This window comes from Melanostigma gelatinosum (genome assembly GCF_949748355.1).
Source record: "Melanostigma gelatinosum genome assembly, chromosome: 3".
In the NCBI taxonomy this organism is placed as follows: domain Eukaryota; kingdom Metazoa; phylum Chordata; class Actinopteri; order Perciformes; family Zoarcidae; genus Melanostigma; species Melanostigma gelatinosum.
In genome coordinates, this window is record NC_136636.1 from 6,764,443 (window position 1) to 6,785,136 (window position 20,694).

The 20,694-nt window shown below is 45.8% G+C and overlaps 2 protein-coding genes and 1 long non-coding RNA gene across 6 annotated transcripts; 2 read left to right on the top strand and 1 right to left on the bottom strand.

The window, feature by feature from the left end:
- Nucleotides 1-439: 439 nt before the first annotated feature.
- fam83d (family with sequence similarity 83 member D) lies at nucleotides 440-4,469 on the bottom strand. The gene is made up of 4 exons (XM_079296927.1): nucleotides 3,803-4,469; nucleotides 2,137-2,304; nucleotides 1,836-1,960; nucleotides 440-1,650 (listed from the first exon to the last, which is right to left on the bottom strand). The coding sequence occupies exons 1-4, from the start codon at nucleotides 4,286-4,288 to the stop codon at nucleotides 813-815; spliced, it is 1,617 nt and encodes a 538-aa protein (XP_079153053.1). The 5' UTR covers nucleotides 4,289-4,469; the 3' UTR covers nucleotides 440-812.
- Nucleotides 4,155-5,375, top strand: LOC306797590. The gene is made up of 2 exons (XR_013773137.1): nucleotides 4,155-4,270; nucleotides 4,448-5,375. It is a non-coding gene; the product is annotated as an uncharacterized lncRNA (long non-coding RNA).
- A 1,682-nt stretch (nucleotides 5,376-7,057) lies between these two features.
- zhx3a (zinc fingers and homeoboxes 3a) lies at nucleotides 7,058-20,556 on the top strand. Of its 4 annotated transcripts, XM_079296924.1 has the most exons (3): nucleotides 7,058-7,187; nucleotides 15,047-17,945; nucleotides 18,486-20,555. In XM_079296924.1, exons 2-3 carry the CDS (start codon nucleotides 15,244-15,246, stop codon nucleotides 18,517-18,519), a joined length of 2,736 nt encoding a protein of 911 aa, XP_079153050.1. In that variant the 5' UTR covers nucleotides 7,058-7,187; nucleotides 15,047-15,243; the 3' UTR covers nucleotides 18,520-20,555. The 4 variants fall into 4 exon arrangements, with proteins under 4 accessions (XP_079153050.1, XP_079153047.1, XP_079153048.1 ...); XM_079296921.1 differs by having other exon boundaries at nucleotides 15,047-20,556; XM_079296922.1 differs by lacking the exon at nucleotides 7,058-7,187 and adding an exon at nucleotides 7,730-7,790 and having other exon boundaries at nucleotides 15,047-20,556.
- The last annotated feature ends 138 nt before the right edge of the window (nucleotides 20,557-20,694 follow it).

The following is a 20,694-nucleotide window of genomic DNA, read 5'->3' on the forward strand; positions in this document are numbered from 1 at the left end:
ATTCTTGGTTAAAGGTTCAGGTTTCTCTGGTCTCGTTGTCCACTTCTCTCTTCTTGGAGAACGTCATGTGAAATAACTTCTCTGACTCACGTATTTCTCCAACTGTTGGGTCTCCGTCCCGTGTGTGAATATCACACTCGAGTCGAGGGCGGCGCTCACCAGAATACACGTAATTGATCGGTTTTAAATAGTCATAGAATAGCATGTAGAAAAAAGTATTAATAATAAGTAATGATGCATTGGGTCCAGTCTTCGAGTCGACTTGACACATTTTGTCTTAATCAGTGATTGCTGCACTGTTCAGGCAATCACTGATAAAGACATTAAAGGTGGTGGTGCCATCTTTAGGAAAAGCTCATGAGCTTACAGTGAAGCTTTATGAAAAGCTGAAATGGAACACAAATAGTTTGAAGAGCCAAAAATACAATAAGCATTCATCAAGCCAAATACGACTGTTTATTAAGAAAGCACAGTGAGAGACAGCTGCTCTCTTGTATGTTGTTCGGATGCAGTTATCGGCTGAAATGTGATTCAATTGTCAAAAAAAAAGAGCTTCAGTGCATTTTCACTCACACTGCAGCAGATATTTTCCAGTTGGAACCGGCTCAGCAAATCATTTTCCTTAAACTGACATGAACAAACGATGAATATTGCACGTGTCCTTGGACAAGAAAAAAAAAAAGATATTACCGATGCTGCCTTACCATTACTCGAAAAATAAGACAAATAGAAGAAAGCTAGAATTCTACTGCACAAGCCTAAACCGTTTATATGAAACAGAAGATCCGTCTCCGAAAATCCCTGAAGACAGACTAGTGTACACATCTGGTTCTTGGCCAGGTGCCCATGCCCGCACTTTCAACAAGCAGTCTGGGGTTTGGTTCCTGCTCACAGCTTTTGTGCACCCTCTGCCCGCCGTGATCGCCAGGCCCGTGAGTCACGTTGGTGACGTCCGCTAGCTCTCGCCTCTGGGACAGGGCGGTCACCATGTGCTCCAGCTTGCAGCGGATGGTGGAGTAGTGGTAATGGCGCTCTTTGGTCAACATGTGGAAGGAGTCCTTCAAGGCGGCATCTGGAGCTGCCTGGGCGGGCGAGCTCTGTCTGGGAGAGGTGGCCTGGTTTAGCGCTGTACTCTTTGGTGCGATGAGGTCGGGGCGTTGTGTGAGCGGGAGGTCAGTTTGAGTGTCGCTGTCCGTCACCGACCGGCTGGTCTGAGTGGCGGCGTGGCGGGAGACGGTCGCTGGCTCTTTCTCCGCTAGCTGATCTGCGGGAAAACGTTGCGTGGTGCTGCCGGCCAGGATATCCTCCTGCATGTCCTGCTGCTCCGTCCAGTCCTCACCGATGGTGGAGGAGTCGGACGCTGGGCCGGTTTTAGGATGATCGGGAGTGGAGGGTTCGCACGGGGGCGGGACAGCTAAGTTCAGGGTCTTACGGCTGGGTGTGCTGGTCAGGTGAGGGGAAGAGGCGGCCGAGTGTTTGATGAGGAGATGCTCGTAGATGCCGCTGTTTCGGACACTCGGAGGCCCTCGAGTGTTCATCGGTAACGACTGGGCGTAGAGGATGCGGAATTCCTCGTCAAATTTCTCCGTTATCTGACCGGAAAGCTCGATTAGGTTGCTGCTGTTTAGTTTGCCGTCAGTCCAGTTGTACCTGCACAGGAATGAAATTCAACATGCATGACTTACTGAAAAGTAAGCAGCTACAATTATCCAAACCCAGCAAGAAAAATGCATGAACTTAAAGCCTGTTAAATCTGCGGGTTTGAGGCATCGCCATGCCGCACAATCAGCAGCTAAAGCATTTAGATTTAGGTAAAATGGTAAGCAGTCTGTTACCTGTAGGAACCTGTCGCCACTCTGTTCCCATCAATCAGCATGAACCTCTCATGAACCTCTCCAGTGATCCTCGCTCCAGATCTCATGTAATAAGTTGTACCAGTTATGGTTCGCACTCTCATTTGCTGAAAGGATTTTAAAAAAAAAAAGAAAGAGAAAGAGCAACAACAGGATTGAGAGATAAGTGCAGACCCACCCAGTGTCATATCAAATATTAAAAGACGTTATTTTAATTTGATGCCATGTGATGTTCGTGCTGTGCACACAGAGCCACACCCAGCTTCACTGAAACAACACGCACCAGAAGGTCATCCAGGCGAACGCCGACATTTTTGCACATCTTGAGGAAAGCAGGAGCACACGATTGGTCGAGCAGGATGTAGACGGGCACTTTGCGGCGGGAGCACGCCTCCTGAAGATCCTTAAAGATATCCAGGTCTGTCAGGGAGTCTGTAACTATGGCAATCACCTGCAGTGGAAAATTACAGAGGTAATATAATAGAATTCTGCGGCCGTGCTCTCACAGATGTAAGCACGTGACTGTGTTTTTTTTATTATTGTCAAATGCGAGGCCTTATTCAAACAGCGAATCGCTCCGACACACACTCCCGGTGACGAGCGTGCTATTGACTGTGGTCTGTTACCATGGATATCGACTACAGTAACACTTGGGTCAGCAAACAAGTTACTTTCATGCTGGAGACAAGAAGGTTGGGCACGCCTCCATTTTTCTTTTCTTGAGCTTAGGTTCGCACTGAGAGATTTCTCTCTTTTCTTCACAAGGAAGAATGGAATTTCACATGCTGCAGTAAAGGTTGTGTGTCGAGGATTAGACACGGATGTTTATGTAGCTCCGATTTAACCGGTGTTTATCCACAATGCAGTTGTCAGGAGTTCACCACCTTATCTGGATGACAGCGTGTGGGTGATTCTTTTTAGGAGAAATGTGCACAAACAGATTTCAATTTCACAGAAATACAGGATCAGGCTGTTGCTGTGAGCCAACGTACTGTAGATGCGTTGTTACGGTCAGCGGCCTCGTTGCACAATAAAGAGTGTGTGCAGCGAGTGGTTTAACATCACAAAAAGACAGACGACCAAAAGGTTAAACTCGGCTGAGAATATTTGACGAAGGCTTCAACTGGTTGCCGGCACACCGTATATATACACACACACACACACACACACACCACATTTTAGCTGTAAACGAGAGGAAATCCAGCATTTAAAGCTCTCTAATGAGGAGGGAATGCAAGCTGTGATAGAAGGGAGCAAAGCAAGTCGAGGCACATCTGGCACGCAGGCCCTCCTCAGGCCTGAGGTGCTGCTGGAGCCACGCACTCCCTTCACGCTGGAATGTTTCTTTTCAAAAAACAGGGGCGAGACTGACAGCTCCAGTCAGGAGCATCAGCATGAATATTCATGCGGTTGTTTTGTTTGTTAACCGTTTGATCCTTTTGATCACTGCTTTCTTTCTGATCAAGACTTCAAAAAAACCTTCCAAATGTTGGCACTGATCAAGGACATTCCATGAGGACAATCTGGCATGCGTTTTAATAACACAAAGAAGATTTAGAATTTGAGTTCTGACAATAAGGGACTACACACACTGCGTTATTTTGTGGGTATTTGATAAAATGTGAATTTTAGATTATATTTATAAAACATCAATTTGAATTTGACAAACAGCCAACAAAATAATCCTGTTTTAGGAAGATACCACACACACTATGCTGTCATCGTATCGCTGTAGAAATATTAGGCTGTAATGTGAAAGTAGGAAATACAAAAATGTACTAATATTAGATATTATCCAGCATGTCCCTTCAGGAATATCAGCATGGTGCCAGCAGAATATCTCTAAAGGAAACTATTGAATCAGTTGCCAAATAACGAATTATTAAAAAAGGTGGTGATTAGATAAAACAGGTGTGCCGCTGTTCTTGTAATACTTTATTTGTGCATACCTCTGTGGCACTTTTAATCATTCGCCTCGCCGCCTCCTTGCAGCTGTATATGCAGTCCCCGTAGCTGGGCTGGAAGTGGGCCACGGCCCGCGTGACGCCCCGGTACGAGCCGGCGGTGAAGCCGGGCCAGCCGATCTCCAGCACCGGCGGCTCCACGTCCGACACCTCGGGGAAGTAGGTGACGGTGGAGCAGTCCATGGAGCTGCCGAGCGACTGCTCCAGCGCCTGGTCCTCCCCGTGGAAGGACACGCAGCGCGGGGGCACGGCGGCGCTCCTGATCCGCTGCATCTCGTCGTCCGACAGAAAGTTGGGGATCCTCTCTTTCCCGAGGAAGTCCAGGAAGTTGTCGATCCCTCCGGACAGCAGCTCCTCCAACGCCAGCCGGTGTCTCTCGTTGTACACCTCCTGCAGGTTCAGGTCCTCGACCCCGGTGGGTTTCGGACCCAACCTCAGAGGAGAGTCGTCCAGGTACTGCGACATCGCCATTGCTGTGGATGTTGACACCCTTTCTCCTCCCAAAAAAAAAAAAGAGCTCCTCTGTTACAGGTGCCAGGTAACGTTTTGACCTACAGGGAAACCAAATTCGTATTTTCCTTTTTTCCCTCGGTTCCGGTCCGTCGTGGATTCGTATTGGCTGCTGAGAAGTTGTCGGACCAGAATGCCGTCTCCGGACTCGCTAAGGCCGACTGTCAGTCTAATGTAAAGCCGATCTCATTGGCTCATTTGGAGGCAAACAATCCTCTCGTGCGTGCCTCTGCTCTGCCCTGATCCGGCTGCACCGCAGAGAGCAGAGAGGAGCAGGGAGCGCTCACTCTGACGCTTTTTCCTGGTACCATAGAAACAAATAAAAGTACTCACTGTTACTTGCTTTCTTTCATTTTAAAGTAACACAGACAGGTAGAAACACAGAAGCAAGTCAAAGGTATTGAAGATAAGCAGCACTCCAAAAGGCAGTCGGCTACATTTGTATAGACATGCTATGGTTTTTATTTAAAACATCTGACTGGGTCATGAGAATATTCAGCCCTGTTATGGTCACAGAAAAAAAGTGTGCTTTAAAATCATGTCTGTGTTTCGTAAACCAGTGCACAAACTGTGGGTAACCATAGCAACAGTATCTACTCATCATGGATGCTGTGCATGAACTTAATCTGATCACGAACGACAAAAAGATGGTGTATAATGTAAACACATTGTCACTTCTATCTAAACATGAATGATGCTGAAGATTGGTCAAGTGTTGACACCTTTTGAGGCTATATAACCTCGAGCTTTGGCCGACATTTCTTCCAGGAAATGTAACCGTAGAAATAAACTGTCAACCTTAAACAAACTAGCATGTTTTTACATGATTAGATGATAATCAAGAGAAACATGTTCTGTACCATCCAAGCTGTATTCAACAGCCCTGCTGCTCATGGGCCGACTGGGACTTAAAATCAAACCTGCAATAGAGGAGATAGTGCCAACAGAACCAGAGGAATCCGACGGATACCCACTCCCCCAAAAGCAAAGACTGTATTGTTCCAAAAATGCTAACAAGTAAAAAATAAAATATTGTATTGAGCCATGACTGCTGGTATCCTTTCCATCACTTGATCAGTAGATATACGTATTGTTTTCACAAGAAAAGTTACATTTTGTCATAGTAGAGGCACGTGTCTTTTAGTCCTATTATACCAGATGAACAACAACACGACTCACTCCAGCGCACCTGCTGGGTTTTTGTTTTACCCTTGAGTTATTCATCTTCCTGATAGATAATCTTTGTTTATCCTGACCATACACAGCCACAGCTACAGGCACCCTCTGAACCCAGTCAGGACAAGCTGGGAGGGAAGAGCAAATCCATGTTTCCTAAACAATGGAGGCCGGTAGTAGCCCTATATGTCCATACTTTACAACGTTATGTTGTATATGCTGTAGGCCTCTGGCTGTAGTCCCCCTACCTGTTATACACATAGCTAAGTGTACGTCTAAATCCGTCATATTAGGGTACTATAATATTTCTAAGTAGGCACATAATGTACTCATAATGCTTAGTGGTTTCAGAGTAATCTCATCATACTTAATACTATTTCTGTACTAGAATCAGAATCAGAACCGTTTATTGCCAATGTATGTTTTACATACAAAGAAATGATCATGGCGGGTGGTGCATAACATTAGACAATAACATGAAACAATCAACACAGTGCAAGAAATCGAAACATATTCAAATTTACAATATAATATAGAAGAATATAAAATAAAGTGCACAGACGAACAGATAACAGTACTTTAAACAAGTGTAATGTAAGTGTAATGTAAAAGTGACAAGTGTATTTACATATGAAGGGATGTGCCGGTTTTTCTCTAATTTCTGTCCTATTAGACGCTCATTCTAAACATGTCCCTGTTTTGAGCCTCTGCACTTTACTCAGCGCGCTTTTACGCACAGAAGGCCCACGAGGTCACGAGGGTTACAGCCATATAGCCCATATTCTGCACAGCAAGACATAAGTAACTGCTGATTCTATCAAATGAAAAAGTGGCATCTTATATTTAACTATGAAAGTGGACATGTACAACTAGGCTACATTTACTGTTCATCTGCGTCGACGGTCCACCACTTTTACGCGTGTGCGTAAAATTCTATTTTAAGCCGGTGGGCTAATAGGCCTGCGCTTTAAGGCAATTCCCACAACGATCATGAGATCTTTTTTTTTTTCTAAAAACGCCAGCATTCTATTGCAAAAAAAACAACAACATGTGACCTATTTAAGATTAAGAGGACCCTTTGGTTGCTGAATCTCCCTGAAACGGCAGATCCCTAAACTCCTTTAATATCCCAAATGTGCACAATGCAATCCATCTGTTCAGCCTGCTCCGCGGCGCCATTGTAGCTATGTATAACCCAATCTGTTAGAGCACTCCCTTACCCCTATAACGACTTACCCAAATGTGCACTGGGCTCAGTATACGTCCCTCTCCCCCCTCCTCCCTTCTACACACACTCGCACACACATCCCCATCTCATCCCCGCCCCTCTCCAAAATGTTAGATGAAAGGGCTTTTGGATTTTGGATGACGCTCCGAATCACGTGTTCATAGGAAATAGGCTACACTCGCTATCATTTTTTTGGAGCTGCCTCGTCCTGCACTGCCGACCATAGTTGTTTTGCCGTCTCCATACAGTGTGGCTGAGAGGTGGAAAGGTAATGTAATGTAATGTACCTTGCCGTGGTCACTGAAGGGTTCACGCCAGTTCACCGGGTTCACTTGAGGAGAGCTCCCACCCCCTGCACGCCTCCTCTTCTTCTCCAAACGCAACGATCGGAGCGAATCCAATATTATTCATTGATATATTAATGTCGGATTCCATTTTTTCCCACCGACTGTTGAGGTAAGGACACATCTACTCTTCCAGAACGCGAATGCCTCTCTTTATTGGCGAGGTGCGATCTCCAAAGTTGTTTACTGAAATTAAGCCTCGCCACTGAATATTGAATTTGCATCTGGTGCTGTAGTCAAGGCAGTTTATATGAAGTCGCCAATGTATAAAATGGCGACAGGAGGTGGAGGAGGGGGGTGGAGGATTTTTGGGAATATTCATTAAGGTTATAGAGTGCCAGATCGGCGTTGGCAAGTAGGCTCCGAGGCAGTGTGTTGCCCCACAGCCTTGTGAATGGAGTGAAACGGGTTAATTCGTCAGTTTGTTCCAGTTACAACAACCGATCCACCGTCTGGCTGGATTTGCGCTGCTTCTCGCGCTATACAATGTGGCGTATCTGCTTATTTTATTGCACAACGCGCTGTATTTCCCCCACTGTGCCGTGAGTGTGAGTGTTTTACAGTTGTGAAATACTTCTGAACACAGTGCCATAGCAGACTTAACGACTGATTAAAGAAGCCTCCGAGTCCATGTTCAAACTGCACGCCAAGTATCAATTTTCCTCTATTGATCGCTTACTCGCTGCACATTTCTTCCACTTGCCCGAGCTGAAAGGTAGGCCTGTGTTTCTATGCATATGACTCCTTTTCTTTCATTTCCTCCTCTTCCTCCTGTCAACATGTGCTGCTGCCCGACACGCGCGCGCGCACGCACGCACACACACACACACTGAAACATATATACAGTACAGTAAGAAAAACTGCTCATTTCAGGAGCACGCAGATATTTAGCAAACTGTGGATTATCAGTTTATCAGTGAAGCATAGAATACAAAAACATCAGTTCTTGTATGTCACGTTTTCGATCTGTACATAAATATTGAGCCAGCTTTGAATGCCATGTGTCTCCCCTCTGCCTTTAGGGGAGGGACCTCTGTGCTGACTAATGTTGCCTCTGACGATCATGTGTGAGTCCAGTGTCCAGAACACAAGAGTCAACCCCATCATATTCAAGCAACCAGCTAGACAGGCATTGGTCATTTTTGGAATTTATTTGAATCATTTGTAAGCTTGTCACATGTAATGTAGGTCATGGAAATGGACCGTGCAACGCTTCTGCTGCTGAGGTTTTCCCGAGAGTGTAGGCGTTTGGACTGCGGAGAGTGACTCCAAGTGTGGAGTGGAGTCCAGCGGATGATAGTTCATTTTCAGGCGTGTGTGATGACCGGACAAACAAAAGGTAAATGAGCTCTCGCTGTGCGGATCGGGCAGATCGGGTTCAGCTCGGCCCGGTGAGTTCAGTGTGTGTGTGTGGAGGATTTCACTCCAGCAGGACACTTACACTGGGGGAATGTCAATTCCCTTTGTGGATCCCTGGGAACGGTCTTCCATCTCCCTTCTCGGAACTGCTCTAATGAGGCCAGGCATATTGCCTTTCATCCCTCACTCCCTGCAATTAGGCACAGCTCACAGTTTTCATTATGGCCACAGCGGAGTGTTTGTATACACAGACACACTGTAGTGGGCCAAGACTGCCCACTCCCCTCATCAGAACGGCGTCTCTGCTCATGCCGCCCCTCGTATACCTGGAATACTGTACTTTTCAGGATTTAGGTGTTCTGATTTCACTGTAGATGTTGTTGTGTGCCTCCCACGGCTCAAAATGAATCCCCTGCCAGAGAATACCGGGGAAGGTCATCTGGTCATGATTTGCAGATTTAGTTTACATAGAGAGTCTAACATTCCTTGAGTTCAGAGAAGAAAATCAATCTAATCTTCGGCCATCCGGATTCATTTTCTAGCCGTTTTTTTTTAAAATGCAAACAAGCATTCATGATAGCGGCATACCTCATAATCCTCGTAAAAAATCCTCCGAACCACAAATCCTATTCTCCTATTTTTCCCACCAGAAAGGACGATGTTTTATACAGGTTCACTTTCATTTGGGTCTTTCATCCTCTTGGGTGTTGCTTTTGTCATTGGACCAATGCCGCATCGAAGCCCAGACCACTCAAAAGCCTCACTAAAACAGCATGTTTGCACAGTTCCAACCAAAAGAAACGCCCCAGCACTGAGAGGGGGGGGGGGGGGGGGGGGGGGGGCGTAGTGGCTAGTGGGGAAAGAGCCCCTGCCACTTTCTCTGTCCCATGCAAGAAAGCTTTGGTCAGCGGGAGCTGGCATTTGCCAGGCTTTGGCAGTTATATTAGGCTGTGATGTCAGCCATTTTAGGATGGACAGTACAATGTGCGGTACGCCGCCATCTTTCTTCCTTTTCTTCATTAGTTGCCAAATGAATGCCTGTAGTCTTGGCTACAGAACTGAAGAAGTTATTCATCAAAAGTGATTTAAAAAGGGTCCATGACTCAGTTTTGTTTTTTTCTCCCTCTGCGCACCATGGTTTATTTGTCTGTCATTCATCTGGGCCACATATAGAAGGGTTTGGAAAAACAATGTAAGATCACAACATTGAGCGTTCCCCCTAACACAAAACAGGACCACGCAACAGCGATGCTCCGACAGGCAGAGTGCAGTAGGTACGTACTGTAGCGCCTCAGTCTCCTGCCGTAGACAATAACACTGACTGGTACAGCTGCATGCTTGCTTTCATCAGCCGCGGTCATAAACGTAAGAACAGGAGTTTTTTTTGCTGGAATTTTCTTGTCGCTACGACCTGATTGAGAAAAAAGAAGTCCAGTTCTTGTTTCGGACCTCACTCAAAGTTATCTGAAAGAGACGTGACCCATGAATGGACTTTTCAAAGATTGCTGGCAGAGCATGTGGATTAAGTTTGTCCTGCACCGGATGCAGTCCAGGGAATTCCGTGTGTGTATCTTGAGGTTGGTGGGTGTGGGCAAGTGACTCCGCTGTGTGTGTGTGTGGCATGGTGGGCAAGGGGAAGAGAGGGGTTGCCATGGTGATGTTAACACGAGTGGCACCACCGACCGGTATCCCAGTGGACGAGGCTGCAGTCATGGAGGTGAGGGTGGGGGGAGAGAGTGTGTGTGAGTCTGTCTGTCTGTGTGTGTGTGTGTGTGTGTGTGATGAGGAGGAGGAGGAGGAGGACGAGATGACACTAATAAGCACACAAACACACCCATGTAGAATTAAGAAGAGCCCGCAGTGGCGACGGGAGACTACAATGAAGGCACGGCATGTCTTCAGCTGGACAAGCGGTGAAGATGGCGCGGACCCGTGTGCTGTCTTAGCACTGTGCTAAGGACTCTGATGAGTCTGAATTGTTTTTCAGCACACGTAACACTAGAGCCCGACACTTATTGATGCTGGCAGGCGTACAGTGCCATTCACGCGCAAATATGTCCCCAAACTGAAACCTGTCCACCCTTAATGTCAATAAAAACCCACATTAGTCCACCGTGGCGGCATGATGGACACAGGAGACACCCAGACATGCTGGAAACGGAATAATCACGATTCGACAGTCCGCCGTCTTAAAAGCTCCCAGCGCTAGATCACGTTTCCTTTATAAATGAGGCGCCATTGTTCCCAATCTCTTCTCTGTGCAAGACAGTAATTGCTCTCTGTCTCTGGCTTATATTTGGGTGTCCAGCTGATCCACTCGCATGACGTTAATCTATTTAATGGACATTTGGTAGAAAATGTTCCAGTTAAACTGATTTTTTGATCATTGAAATGCATCTGTCAGGAGTTCCCCCTCTCTGCCCCAATCCCCGGGCGGATGGCAGGTCCTTTTTTTTGCTGATATTTGACGCAGACTCACAAGACAGCCCTGGATCACTGTCAATGCAAATTACACGCAAAACAAATATTGTCACAAAGTGAGAGAATTTATGCCAGTTTTTTTTTTTCCCTCACCGATTGTCGCATCAAGAGACTCCTTTGCCAGCTCTTCATTTCAAAGAGAAAGATTTTCAGAACGGTGCAGGTGCTAAATGTTGCGGAGGTGAGGAGGGAGTGTGTGAGGAGTGGTGTGTGTGTGCCTACGAGGTGTCAGCGGGGAGGAATATTGAAACAGTTGAGCCTGTCATCATCATCAGTCATCCTCGCACTTCCCTCCCAAACGTCTGAGTTTTGTTTTCCTTTGTCCTTCCTCCTCCTCCAGCCTCCACATTCTCATTCATGTGACAGGTGGCACAACAAAAACACCAATCTCTGTTTAATGCCAACTGTAGGTGACCCGACAGTCTGAATCAGTGGACTGTTTTGAATTAAATTTAAATGTTTAACAAACACTTTGCAGCCTCGCCTCCCTTTCCGCTGGTAGCAGCTCATTGTAGATCGGGCATGTTTTTCAGGTTGTAATATTGTAATTACTGCAGCAGTTTATGGGGTGATGGAAGGGAATACATGCTGCTTTCTTTCAATTGGGTTTGCTGAAATTGGAGCAGCGCACTCAGCTGTTTACCATGTAAAAGCATAAAGAATATAATTAAATATTAATGAGATGTAAATATAATATTGTCATGGAAATGACAGTGTAAGAGCACATGAGGGAGGCCCTCCTGTAAATCTTAAAAGCCGCTATTAAATGAGGCGGAGCGTATAAATCCCATCAGAATTTAAACTAGCTTAATCCCATTTGTTTTGAAACGCTTGTTTTTGTAAAGTTGAATGGTGCAGACGTGGTTTTAGTTCGGCGAACAAGGCCCCTCTGCTTGCGCTAAGCGCGGGTGTCCAGAAAGCACAACCGAGAGCTCTGCCACTTTCCCTCACTTCAGATACGACTCCCCTGGTCCGCCGAGATGAAAAGAGTTTCCTCCCCCTGTGCCACAGATCCAGTGCCAGTGCGAGGACATACGACACACTTGGGACAGTGATCGTCTGAGCGCTGGCTGAAACACAAGGCCGGGCTTTTCAGAGGCAACCATTCAGCGGCTCCCTGTCTGGGAAGCCCTCGTCTTGTGTCCGATTGCACGTCTCGCTCGCCCGATAAAGCAGCCCATTCTTTTGATAGGTGACCTGATTCTTTAGGTCTCAACTTTTAGGTTTTCTCATGCAGGAAGTGGGTTTTTTTACTGGGAGGGGAGCTTCTGTACGGCGTCTGTCTCGTCTCAGACCGGCGTCCCGTCCCCTCCGACTAGTGAAGCAGCCCGCCGCCACGACCAAGTCACCTTTTCCAACACTATATTTTCTGAAACATCCTGACATGCGGTGCGCTATCCGTGATACAAACAAAGCGAATCTCTTCAGCACAGCTAAACTGAGCCAACACCGATTTGTTCTATAGCATAATGGCATCTCTCACACAGATGTTTCAGATGTGCATGACTACATCTCTCTGCAGCGTGAAAGCCGACTCCTAAATCCCTCGTTCAGCGGTACAAACTCAATGAACGCCCGTGTCCTCAACAGGGGTTAATCGAGTGTGCCGTCAGAGGATATCATGACCTCTCTGGCGGCAAAACATACAGCACATGCCCGCATCTGGATGCAGTGAACTGGGATTACTGCATAAGATGCTGGTGACCTAGTTTTTGTTGTTTTTTTGTTTTTGTTTTTTCTGTCAGAAAGCAACAGCCGTCAGTCAGAATGAAAAAAAAGAGGTAAATACAAGGATACTGTCTGGGATCAGCGTGTACCGTTGGCCATGTGAGGGTTTTAATTCTGGAACCGGTTCATTTTTTATTTGCCGGCCATGGTGAACATGCACGCGCGGGTGCAGTAAAACGAAGGTCTGTAAAAGTGCAGGACACTGTGTACAAATGCGGCGTGACAGAAGAGAATGTGTTGACAGTATGAGAAATTGTAGTCTTTGTAACAACTTTGCCTGCAACAAGACGCGACACAAGATGTTGAGGTATGCTGATTTCAACAGAAAGCAGGTTTTGGGTGGGATCAGGGTAGAATTTGTGCAGCTGATGTTTTTCCTCAGAATGATAAATTTACTGGAGACGGTAAAGCTGGAGTGATATGAATAGATGGTGATAGGATGAGACTAGTTTTCAGCTGCGTGTCACACATCAATGCTTCTTCACTGTCAGAAAGGAAGATGAAAATGATATAGTGTGTGTGTGTGTGTGTGTGTGTGTCAAAGGTTCATGCAGAGGGCAGTGAGTGCAGCGCTACGTCTTCACTTTGATATTTTTTCCCATTTGTTTTACATGTTTTGTAATTTCCGTGTTAAAATGAAGATTAAACAACAGCTGTATCGCTAATGAACCACTGGCTGGAGCGTATCCATTGTCCTATAAGCTCTGTTAACTATTTGTGGCTTTGGTAGAGGCATTTGTTTGACTACATAATGCGGAGAAGAACGAGGAGAAATCTAGCAAGACTGCAGACAGTGTATCCGTCCTCATGACTGGAGTTTTATAGGAAGGGAAAGGCTGTGGTTTGCTAATGGATTTGTGCACCCAGTGATTGTGTTGGTATGCATGCATGCGACGCCATGCTGCTTGTTGAACATGTGAAGGATAAAATCGTTTGAGCCTGCCGCTTGTAAAAAGCTTCAATAGGTTTGCAATAACCTTCTCAGACCTTATGAGACTGTTCCAGGCCCTTAATTGTACTGTCCATGGCTGACTGCTGGCGCGCACGCACACGCACACGCACACGCACACACACGCACACGCACGATGTCTCATGATGTCTCTTCTTGACACAACATTATGCCGGGAAGGTACACTGTAACGTCCGATGTAAAACATATGGCTCCCATCCAAGTGTGGCAGTAAAATGCTCGATCTCTCCAGTGAAGTCATTGAACCTTCATATGTCTGTTTTACAACATCAAACCAAAGACAAACAGCACATCACGACACCATGTGACATTTTTTTTATCATATAAGAAAAAAAGAAGAAGAAAACAATATCCCCCTTTAAGGAAAAACACATTGTTCAAAACAATTATACCGGTAAGACAAGTTTAGGAAATATTTTTGTAGACAAACAGATACTCGTTTGCATATTTCTGCATATTTGTGGTTGCTGCAGACAATGTGAAACAGCTGGTATGGTGAGATACACCCGGCACTATCAATTGTGAGTGGTGAAGTGCATCCCACTCAATAGGTGCAAAATCTCCAAAGTAGTCTGTGGATGATATTTACTTACTGATATTGTTTCTTTCCTGGAGGGAAGCAGCTGGCAATCTGGCAACAAATAACACCGATTCAAACACACCACATTCATGTGACATTAACTTTTAGTTTTAGTCTTGGTGCCAAACGGCATTATTATGTTTTAGCTTTACTAAAAATAACTATGTGGACACAGGCCATCACTAATAAGAGGAGTCCAAACATATGGCAGCAGTGAATTCTTCATTTCTGATTTCCATGCTCTTTTTTTCTGAATTCATTAAAAGCGACAGCGAGACAGAAGTCTGTAAATCCAAGTAAATAACCAGAACATTGACAGGCTGCATTGATAGGAGTGTGTAGGTGTTGTGACCTAAAAGGTTTCTATTATGTTACTTTGCAAATGTCCTTCATGTATTTAGTGTTGAATAGTTTTCAACATTTAGGAAATCAGCCATAATGTTCATGAACTCTGAAGCCAAATTAAAAAAAGAATGTGTCTAGTGAACTAGATCCACTTTAGTTCTTCTGGTATGGTAATTTAATGTAACCTTTATTTTTGATTATTAGCATAATGCAAAAGGATTAAAAAAGAAAAGCCAGAGGCTCTTTTACTTTAGAGCTGTGATTGCTGATAAATACCACCTACACTTATCACACTGTGTGGGCCTTTTAGCTTCCTCTACACCCTGCTTACTATAGTATGTATTTATGAATGTTTCATGTTTTTAATGTTCTGAAAGCAGAGACTATAAAACTATCCATATAAGACATGTTTTTAATTTTAGTAATTTTGACAATGCCATTTTGTTCCGTAATGAAAGATGGGCTGAGAGAGAGTCACATGTCTCCTTTTTGTACTCTTTCCTCACAGGTTCCCTGGGAGCTGTTAAACTTGTCCATGTGACAGAAGTCCTGCTGTGGCAGAGGGCATGAAGCAACACTGTGATACCATAGTGGCTGGTCCATGACACCAAACTCCATTCAGCCCTCTCCACTCTCCACCCGCCCTCTGTTCTCATCATACCGAACAAGCAATCACTCACTCTGCCATCTACACAAAGCTGCACAATGGCCAGCAAGAGGAAATCCACTGTACCCTGCATGATACCATCCAAATCCAAACATGTGCGTGAGGAAATCATACTGGGCTCGCTACCAGAACTCCTACCAACAATCCCAGAAGACAGCATACTCAGCATCTCCGGAGAAGAGTCTGGCCATTTCTCTCACAGCTCCTCCAAATCAGATTGTGGCAGCGAGGTGCAGAAAGGAGGCACATACAGCTGTTCAAAGTGCCGTTTCGAGTCCAGAGATCTGAACTACTTTTTGGATCACATGCACAATTGCCACTTAGACTTCAGGGCTCAGCCCACTTTCTACTGCCTGAACTGTGGGGTGTCAGTTGTCCGCTTTGAGGCTCTGGCTCTGCATAACGCTAATGCCCACCCTAAGATAATGGAGGGCTTGGTCACTGCCTCCCTAACTGTCAACAAGAGGGATGGAGTAACCACAGTGGAGCAAAGCCTCTTCACAGACAGCGGAGAAGTCTTCAAAGAATCTGGGATCTCCGTCACCAAAACACCGATTGCAAAGATGATGAAAGCCAAGGGGGAACACAAAAAGATTGTGGTTTCTCACACCGTGGAGGTACGGAAGATAGACACTGGAAAGGATGTAGACCCCAGCATGATGACAAATGTGCCTGAACTCCAAAACGGGGCTCTCAGTCTTTCTGGCGCCCCAGCTATGCCGAGGACCACTGTCGCTCATGTGATTAAAACGACAGTGTCCAACCAAGTCTTTCACCAGCACACTCCCTCCCTTTACTCCCCCGCCTCCTCTGGTTCCAATAAAGACCTTCCAAAGGTGATGATCCCTCTCAGCAGCATCCCCACCTATGATGCCGCCATGGACACCAGCAGCTTTCTCAAGACATCCTTTGGCAAGTTCCCCTACCCGACCAAAGCCGAACTCTGCTACCTAACGGTAGTTTCCGAGTTCCCAGAAGAGCAGATCAAACTGTGGTTTACTGCCCAAAGGCTCAAGCAGGGCATAAGCTGGTCTCCTGAAGAGATCGAAGAGGCCAGGAGGAAGATGTTCAACACAGTGTTCCAGGGCGGAGCACCCCAAAAGCAACCTGCTGCACAACGGCACGTGAATCACATTGTAACCCACCACACTGTCCATGGAAGCGCAAAAGGACCAAACTTTCAGATGGCCAAAGTTCCCTACAGCACTATGACAACCGGGCCTGGCAGAGTCACAGCCACACAAACAAGCATGTCAACAAACCCACATGTCACTCGGGTTTCGTATTCTACTCCAATTGTTCCCCCGAAGTTTCCATCCATAGTCAGAACAGCACAGGTACTGACCAAGAATACTCAACCCACTGTGGAGCCAGACAAGAGGAACGGCCTCGGCCTGGACATGGCTGGAAGCAGTGGTTGTGTCAGTAGCACCAGCAGCAGTCGAAGCAGCAGTAGCAGCAGTAGTTGCAGTAGTAGCAGCAGCATTAGCAGCTATTCCAGCAGTAGTAATGGTGGTGAGATGGTGGTCACCAGGAAACTGCTGCATAACAGCAGCCCAACCAACAGCATCGCCACTTGCTCGACCAACATCAGCAATAACGATGCGCACTGTGTTGCTAACACCAACGGGAAGCCAAATGCCCAAAGCAGCAGTTTACCGATCGGATTGGAAGGTTCAAATGGTACCAAGAGCCAAGTGAACATCGATAACACCAGCAAATCCAACTTCACCTTTAACAATCATAACAGCGGCAGCATCAGTCCACAAGAGCAGGCCCACGCCGCGAAGCCTGACGACGAACGCAACAACAATATCCACAAGACCAACAACAGCAGTATTAGCGATGAATACCCCAGTACTACCTGTAATGACAATGTCCCGAACCTGAACCATACCAGCAAATCCCCAACTGAAAACACCAGCACTACGATCATTACAAAAAGCAGCTCATCTATTTCAGATGAGGGTAAATGCAACAAGGACTTTCCCATTAAAGGTATGTCAATCTTACAGCAACTCATCAACGACGAGGACCCGTTTGCTGGGGACAGAAGCTGTCCAGAGCTGAAAATTGACCCCATCAAGATCAGCTTCAAGAGGGTGAAGATGAATGAACCAGATACTACATGTGAGATTGTACATCAAGATCATAAGTCTGACAAAACTGAGGTGTCTCCTTCTCAGAAGTCTTTCTCACCCCCCTGGGCCAACAAGTCCCCCCAGCAGCTGCTCATCCTCCGGCAGGTTTTCTTCAACACCCGCTGGCCCAGCAGTCAGCAGTACGAGGACTTGAGCGTCCAGACAGGCCTTCCGAAGTCAGAGGTGGTGCGCTGGTTCAGCGACAGCCGGTACAGTCACAAGAACGGACACCTGAAGTGGCTGGACACCTATCAACGACCGCCCGCAGTAACGGAGGAAGTGAAGAGCCGCGGAGACGCTGGAGCCGAGTCACCGAAGAACTCTCCAGCTGCCAAAAAGAAACTTGTGGAGCAAGACGTGAACCAGCACCTTGAAGGAGAAGCAGGACTGAACTCGGGGCAGCGGGTTGTGTGGCAGGATTCATACTCACCGCTGCTGGGTCTGATGGGGTCCGAGGGGATTGTCGAGCGAGGCCGAGCTGAGGAGTCAGCGCAGCCGGGAGTCCTGCAGGATTCCTGGTCAGAGATCGCAGAGGACCACCACCAGCAGCCAGTGGCCAGTCAGTCACTCATTGAACAGACTGACGCCAATCAGGCCAGGTACTTCAGTCCAAATGCTCAAATTACAAAGTGTGATAAAAGCTCCCTAAAGTAAGATACACTCCTCATTCGCAGTGCCTTGCGATAATTTACCAGCTTAGTGCTATTTAACAATCAAGACAGCAAAGTCAGGGGAAGTGATGAAAGCATGACAGCTGGTTGTTTGTAGTCGTGGTTGCGTGATGTACAGTAAAAAGGAGGCAGGAGAAGTGTGTACAGGTGCTCATGCCGAGTAGCTTTTTTCAGGCAATCAAAGGTCTGTGTTTAAGAAGCTATTTTTAAATAAGTTGAAGTCTGGCCCGCTGAATTATAGATTGAGAGCGCATGCTAATAAAAGTGAATAAATCATGACGATTGTCTTTGCTGAGATGGATTTCCAAGAGGCGAGTTAACCCGTACACAGGCGTCTTGTTACAAGGCTCCAAGAAGTGCCTCACTTGTACAACAGTCATACAATACAATAGGAACTTTCGTGTCACGTCCTCACGATTTGTGCATGTTGCGTTTGCGTGTTTGTGTGTGTGTGTGTGTGGCCGATAGGGATCGCCTGAGGATGGAGCTGCTGGAGGTGTGATGAAGAAGCAGGCCCAATCTCACCAGAGGAACATGACGTTTAAAGGCTGGTTTGCTCCCCTGGCCGTGGTCTAAAAAGAGTGTTCATAATGACAGCAGATGTGATTGTAGCTGGACCGTTGGACTGACTGTAACTGTGAATACCCCCCACCCCTCCTCCTCCTCCTCCTCCTCCTCCTCCTCTTCCATCACTTCCTGCCATCGTCAAAAGAAAGAACTTCTCACCTTTGAGTCCTGTGATGTTTAAAACCTTTCATGCTTCTTTGTGGTGTGTGGGGAGGGTGCACAATGAGGTCAGTACGAGGGATCAAAGACGAGAACGAGAAAAGACGCACACTGACTGGAAAACTGACTTGAATGATGGAAGATAGGATAGAACCGAGAGATATTGTTGTTGGGTCAGAGGGAGAAGTTATATATATATATATATATTGATTGAAACTGCACTAAAGAGGGTTTGTACCAACTGGACAAACAAACGATGTGTCAAGGAAATGTTATTGTTGGCTTTGTGATATTTTTTACTTTTTTTAGCAACCAGTACTTCAGCACTGCCTTGAATTTTACTTTTTCCGTTATTTGGTTTTTCAATTCTATTTACTCTTCTATAGTCACTGTAAGTCCAGATGCAATCAAACATGGTTTCTTTAGATCTGTATAAATGTTGGTGATCACTTTGCAGTTCAGCTCCACGCAAGAGACTATATACACAATGCACTAATGAAGACCGCAATGCTAAAAATCACACTGCCCCACAGCGAAGGTATTGACAGCTCCATCAAGATCAATACACTACACTGCCCTGCAAACTGAACAGAGAGAAGCCTGCCACGCTAACGTTGCCTTACTCAGCTCTGTCCGTGTGTTTATATGGCCTGTCTGTCCATCACCTTGCTTTCCAGCTACTGTGCTGTCCTTGGAAAAACAAAAAACAAAACAAAAAAACATGCCATCAATGGTCACTGTTCGTCTATATCTGTGGGAAAAAAATAATAAAATCTTGTGCTGCTTTCTGTACACTTGGAGATGTTTAACTTTAAGCTGTAATTGTATCAAATATTGTTACTGGCAAATTGTTGTTGAAAGCAAAATTATCAATTTGATCCCTCGACACTGACGGAGTGAGATGTTGTGCTAGCTAGAGAGCCAAATGAGGAGATCTTTGCTCTCCCCTGAATTTTCTTGTGTTTATATAAGCATACAGTCACTACATGAATCCTATTAAGCTGCATCTTTGTCAAGCTGCTAATAGCTCAGAACGGTGCTATACCATCCAAAGTGAAATTGGAGGTTGATCTCCTACCAGCAGTGTATGCACTTGTGTCGAATGTTACAAATTTATTTTGGTTTGAGATAAATGGAATCTGGACTTACGGTGTTATGATCACTTAAAAAAAAAAAAAAGAAAAAAAAAAACTTTTATGAAATGGTCCGATCATAAAGCACCGTTGTATCATCCTTTCTACACTTCTGAATCTTTACAGAATAAACTGAATACTCACCAAGCAGCAACGTCTCATCACTGCTCGGCACCTTGCACCAGGAGGGAATAGGAATTAGGCCACAGACACCTTTCAAATTATTCAGTGTGATGAATGTGAAACACACAATGCACTGGTGTTGGGAGGAATGCGTACAGCCCCACCTGCTGGCGAGCCGCTGACAATACAGTGTGTGCCGAGAGCCGCATTACGGGGAGGAAACATGAATAACCTGACAGGCAATGGCTGCAGAATGACCCGTTAATCTTGTCTGCAAGGGAACGTGAGGTATTTAGTTTGTATGCAGGTGGTGACCAGAACCTCTATCAATTGAAAGGTGTGCGCGCTTGTGGACAAAAATCACAGGAATGTACCGGATAGTAATGAGTCCAGTCACACTGTGGAGCGATTATTAAAGTAATGTATTCTTTAACAGTGGCTGAATCTAAAAGACTAGATCTATTAAACTGATGATTGTTAAACCTTGCACATAATGCTGAGAATATACAGTCTGAGCTCTTCTTACAATTTGAGGATCAAATGTATTATGAGGACGCTGTAACTCAAGCAAGACCTCCGCAAAGGCTGCAGGTCCAAGAGCAGCTTTGCTACTTGGGGTCCTTGTTCTTACATCTGTGTGAGGAAAAAACACTTCCTTCAGAAAATTGAATTCCCTAAAATGTTCAAGGGTCCAA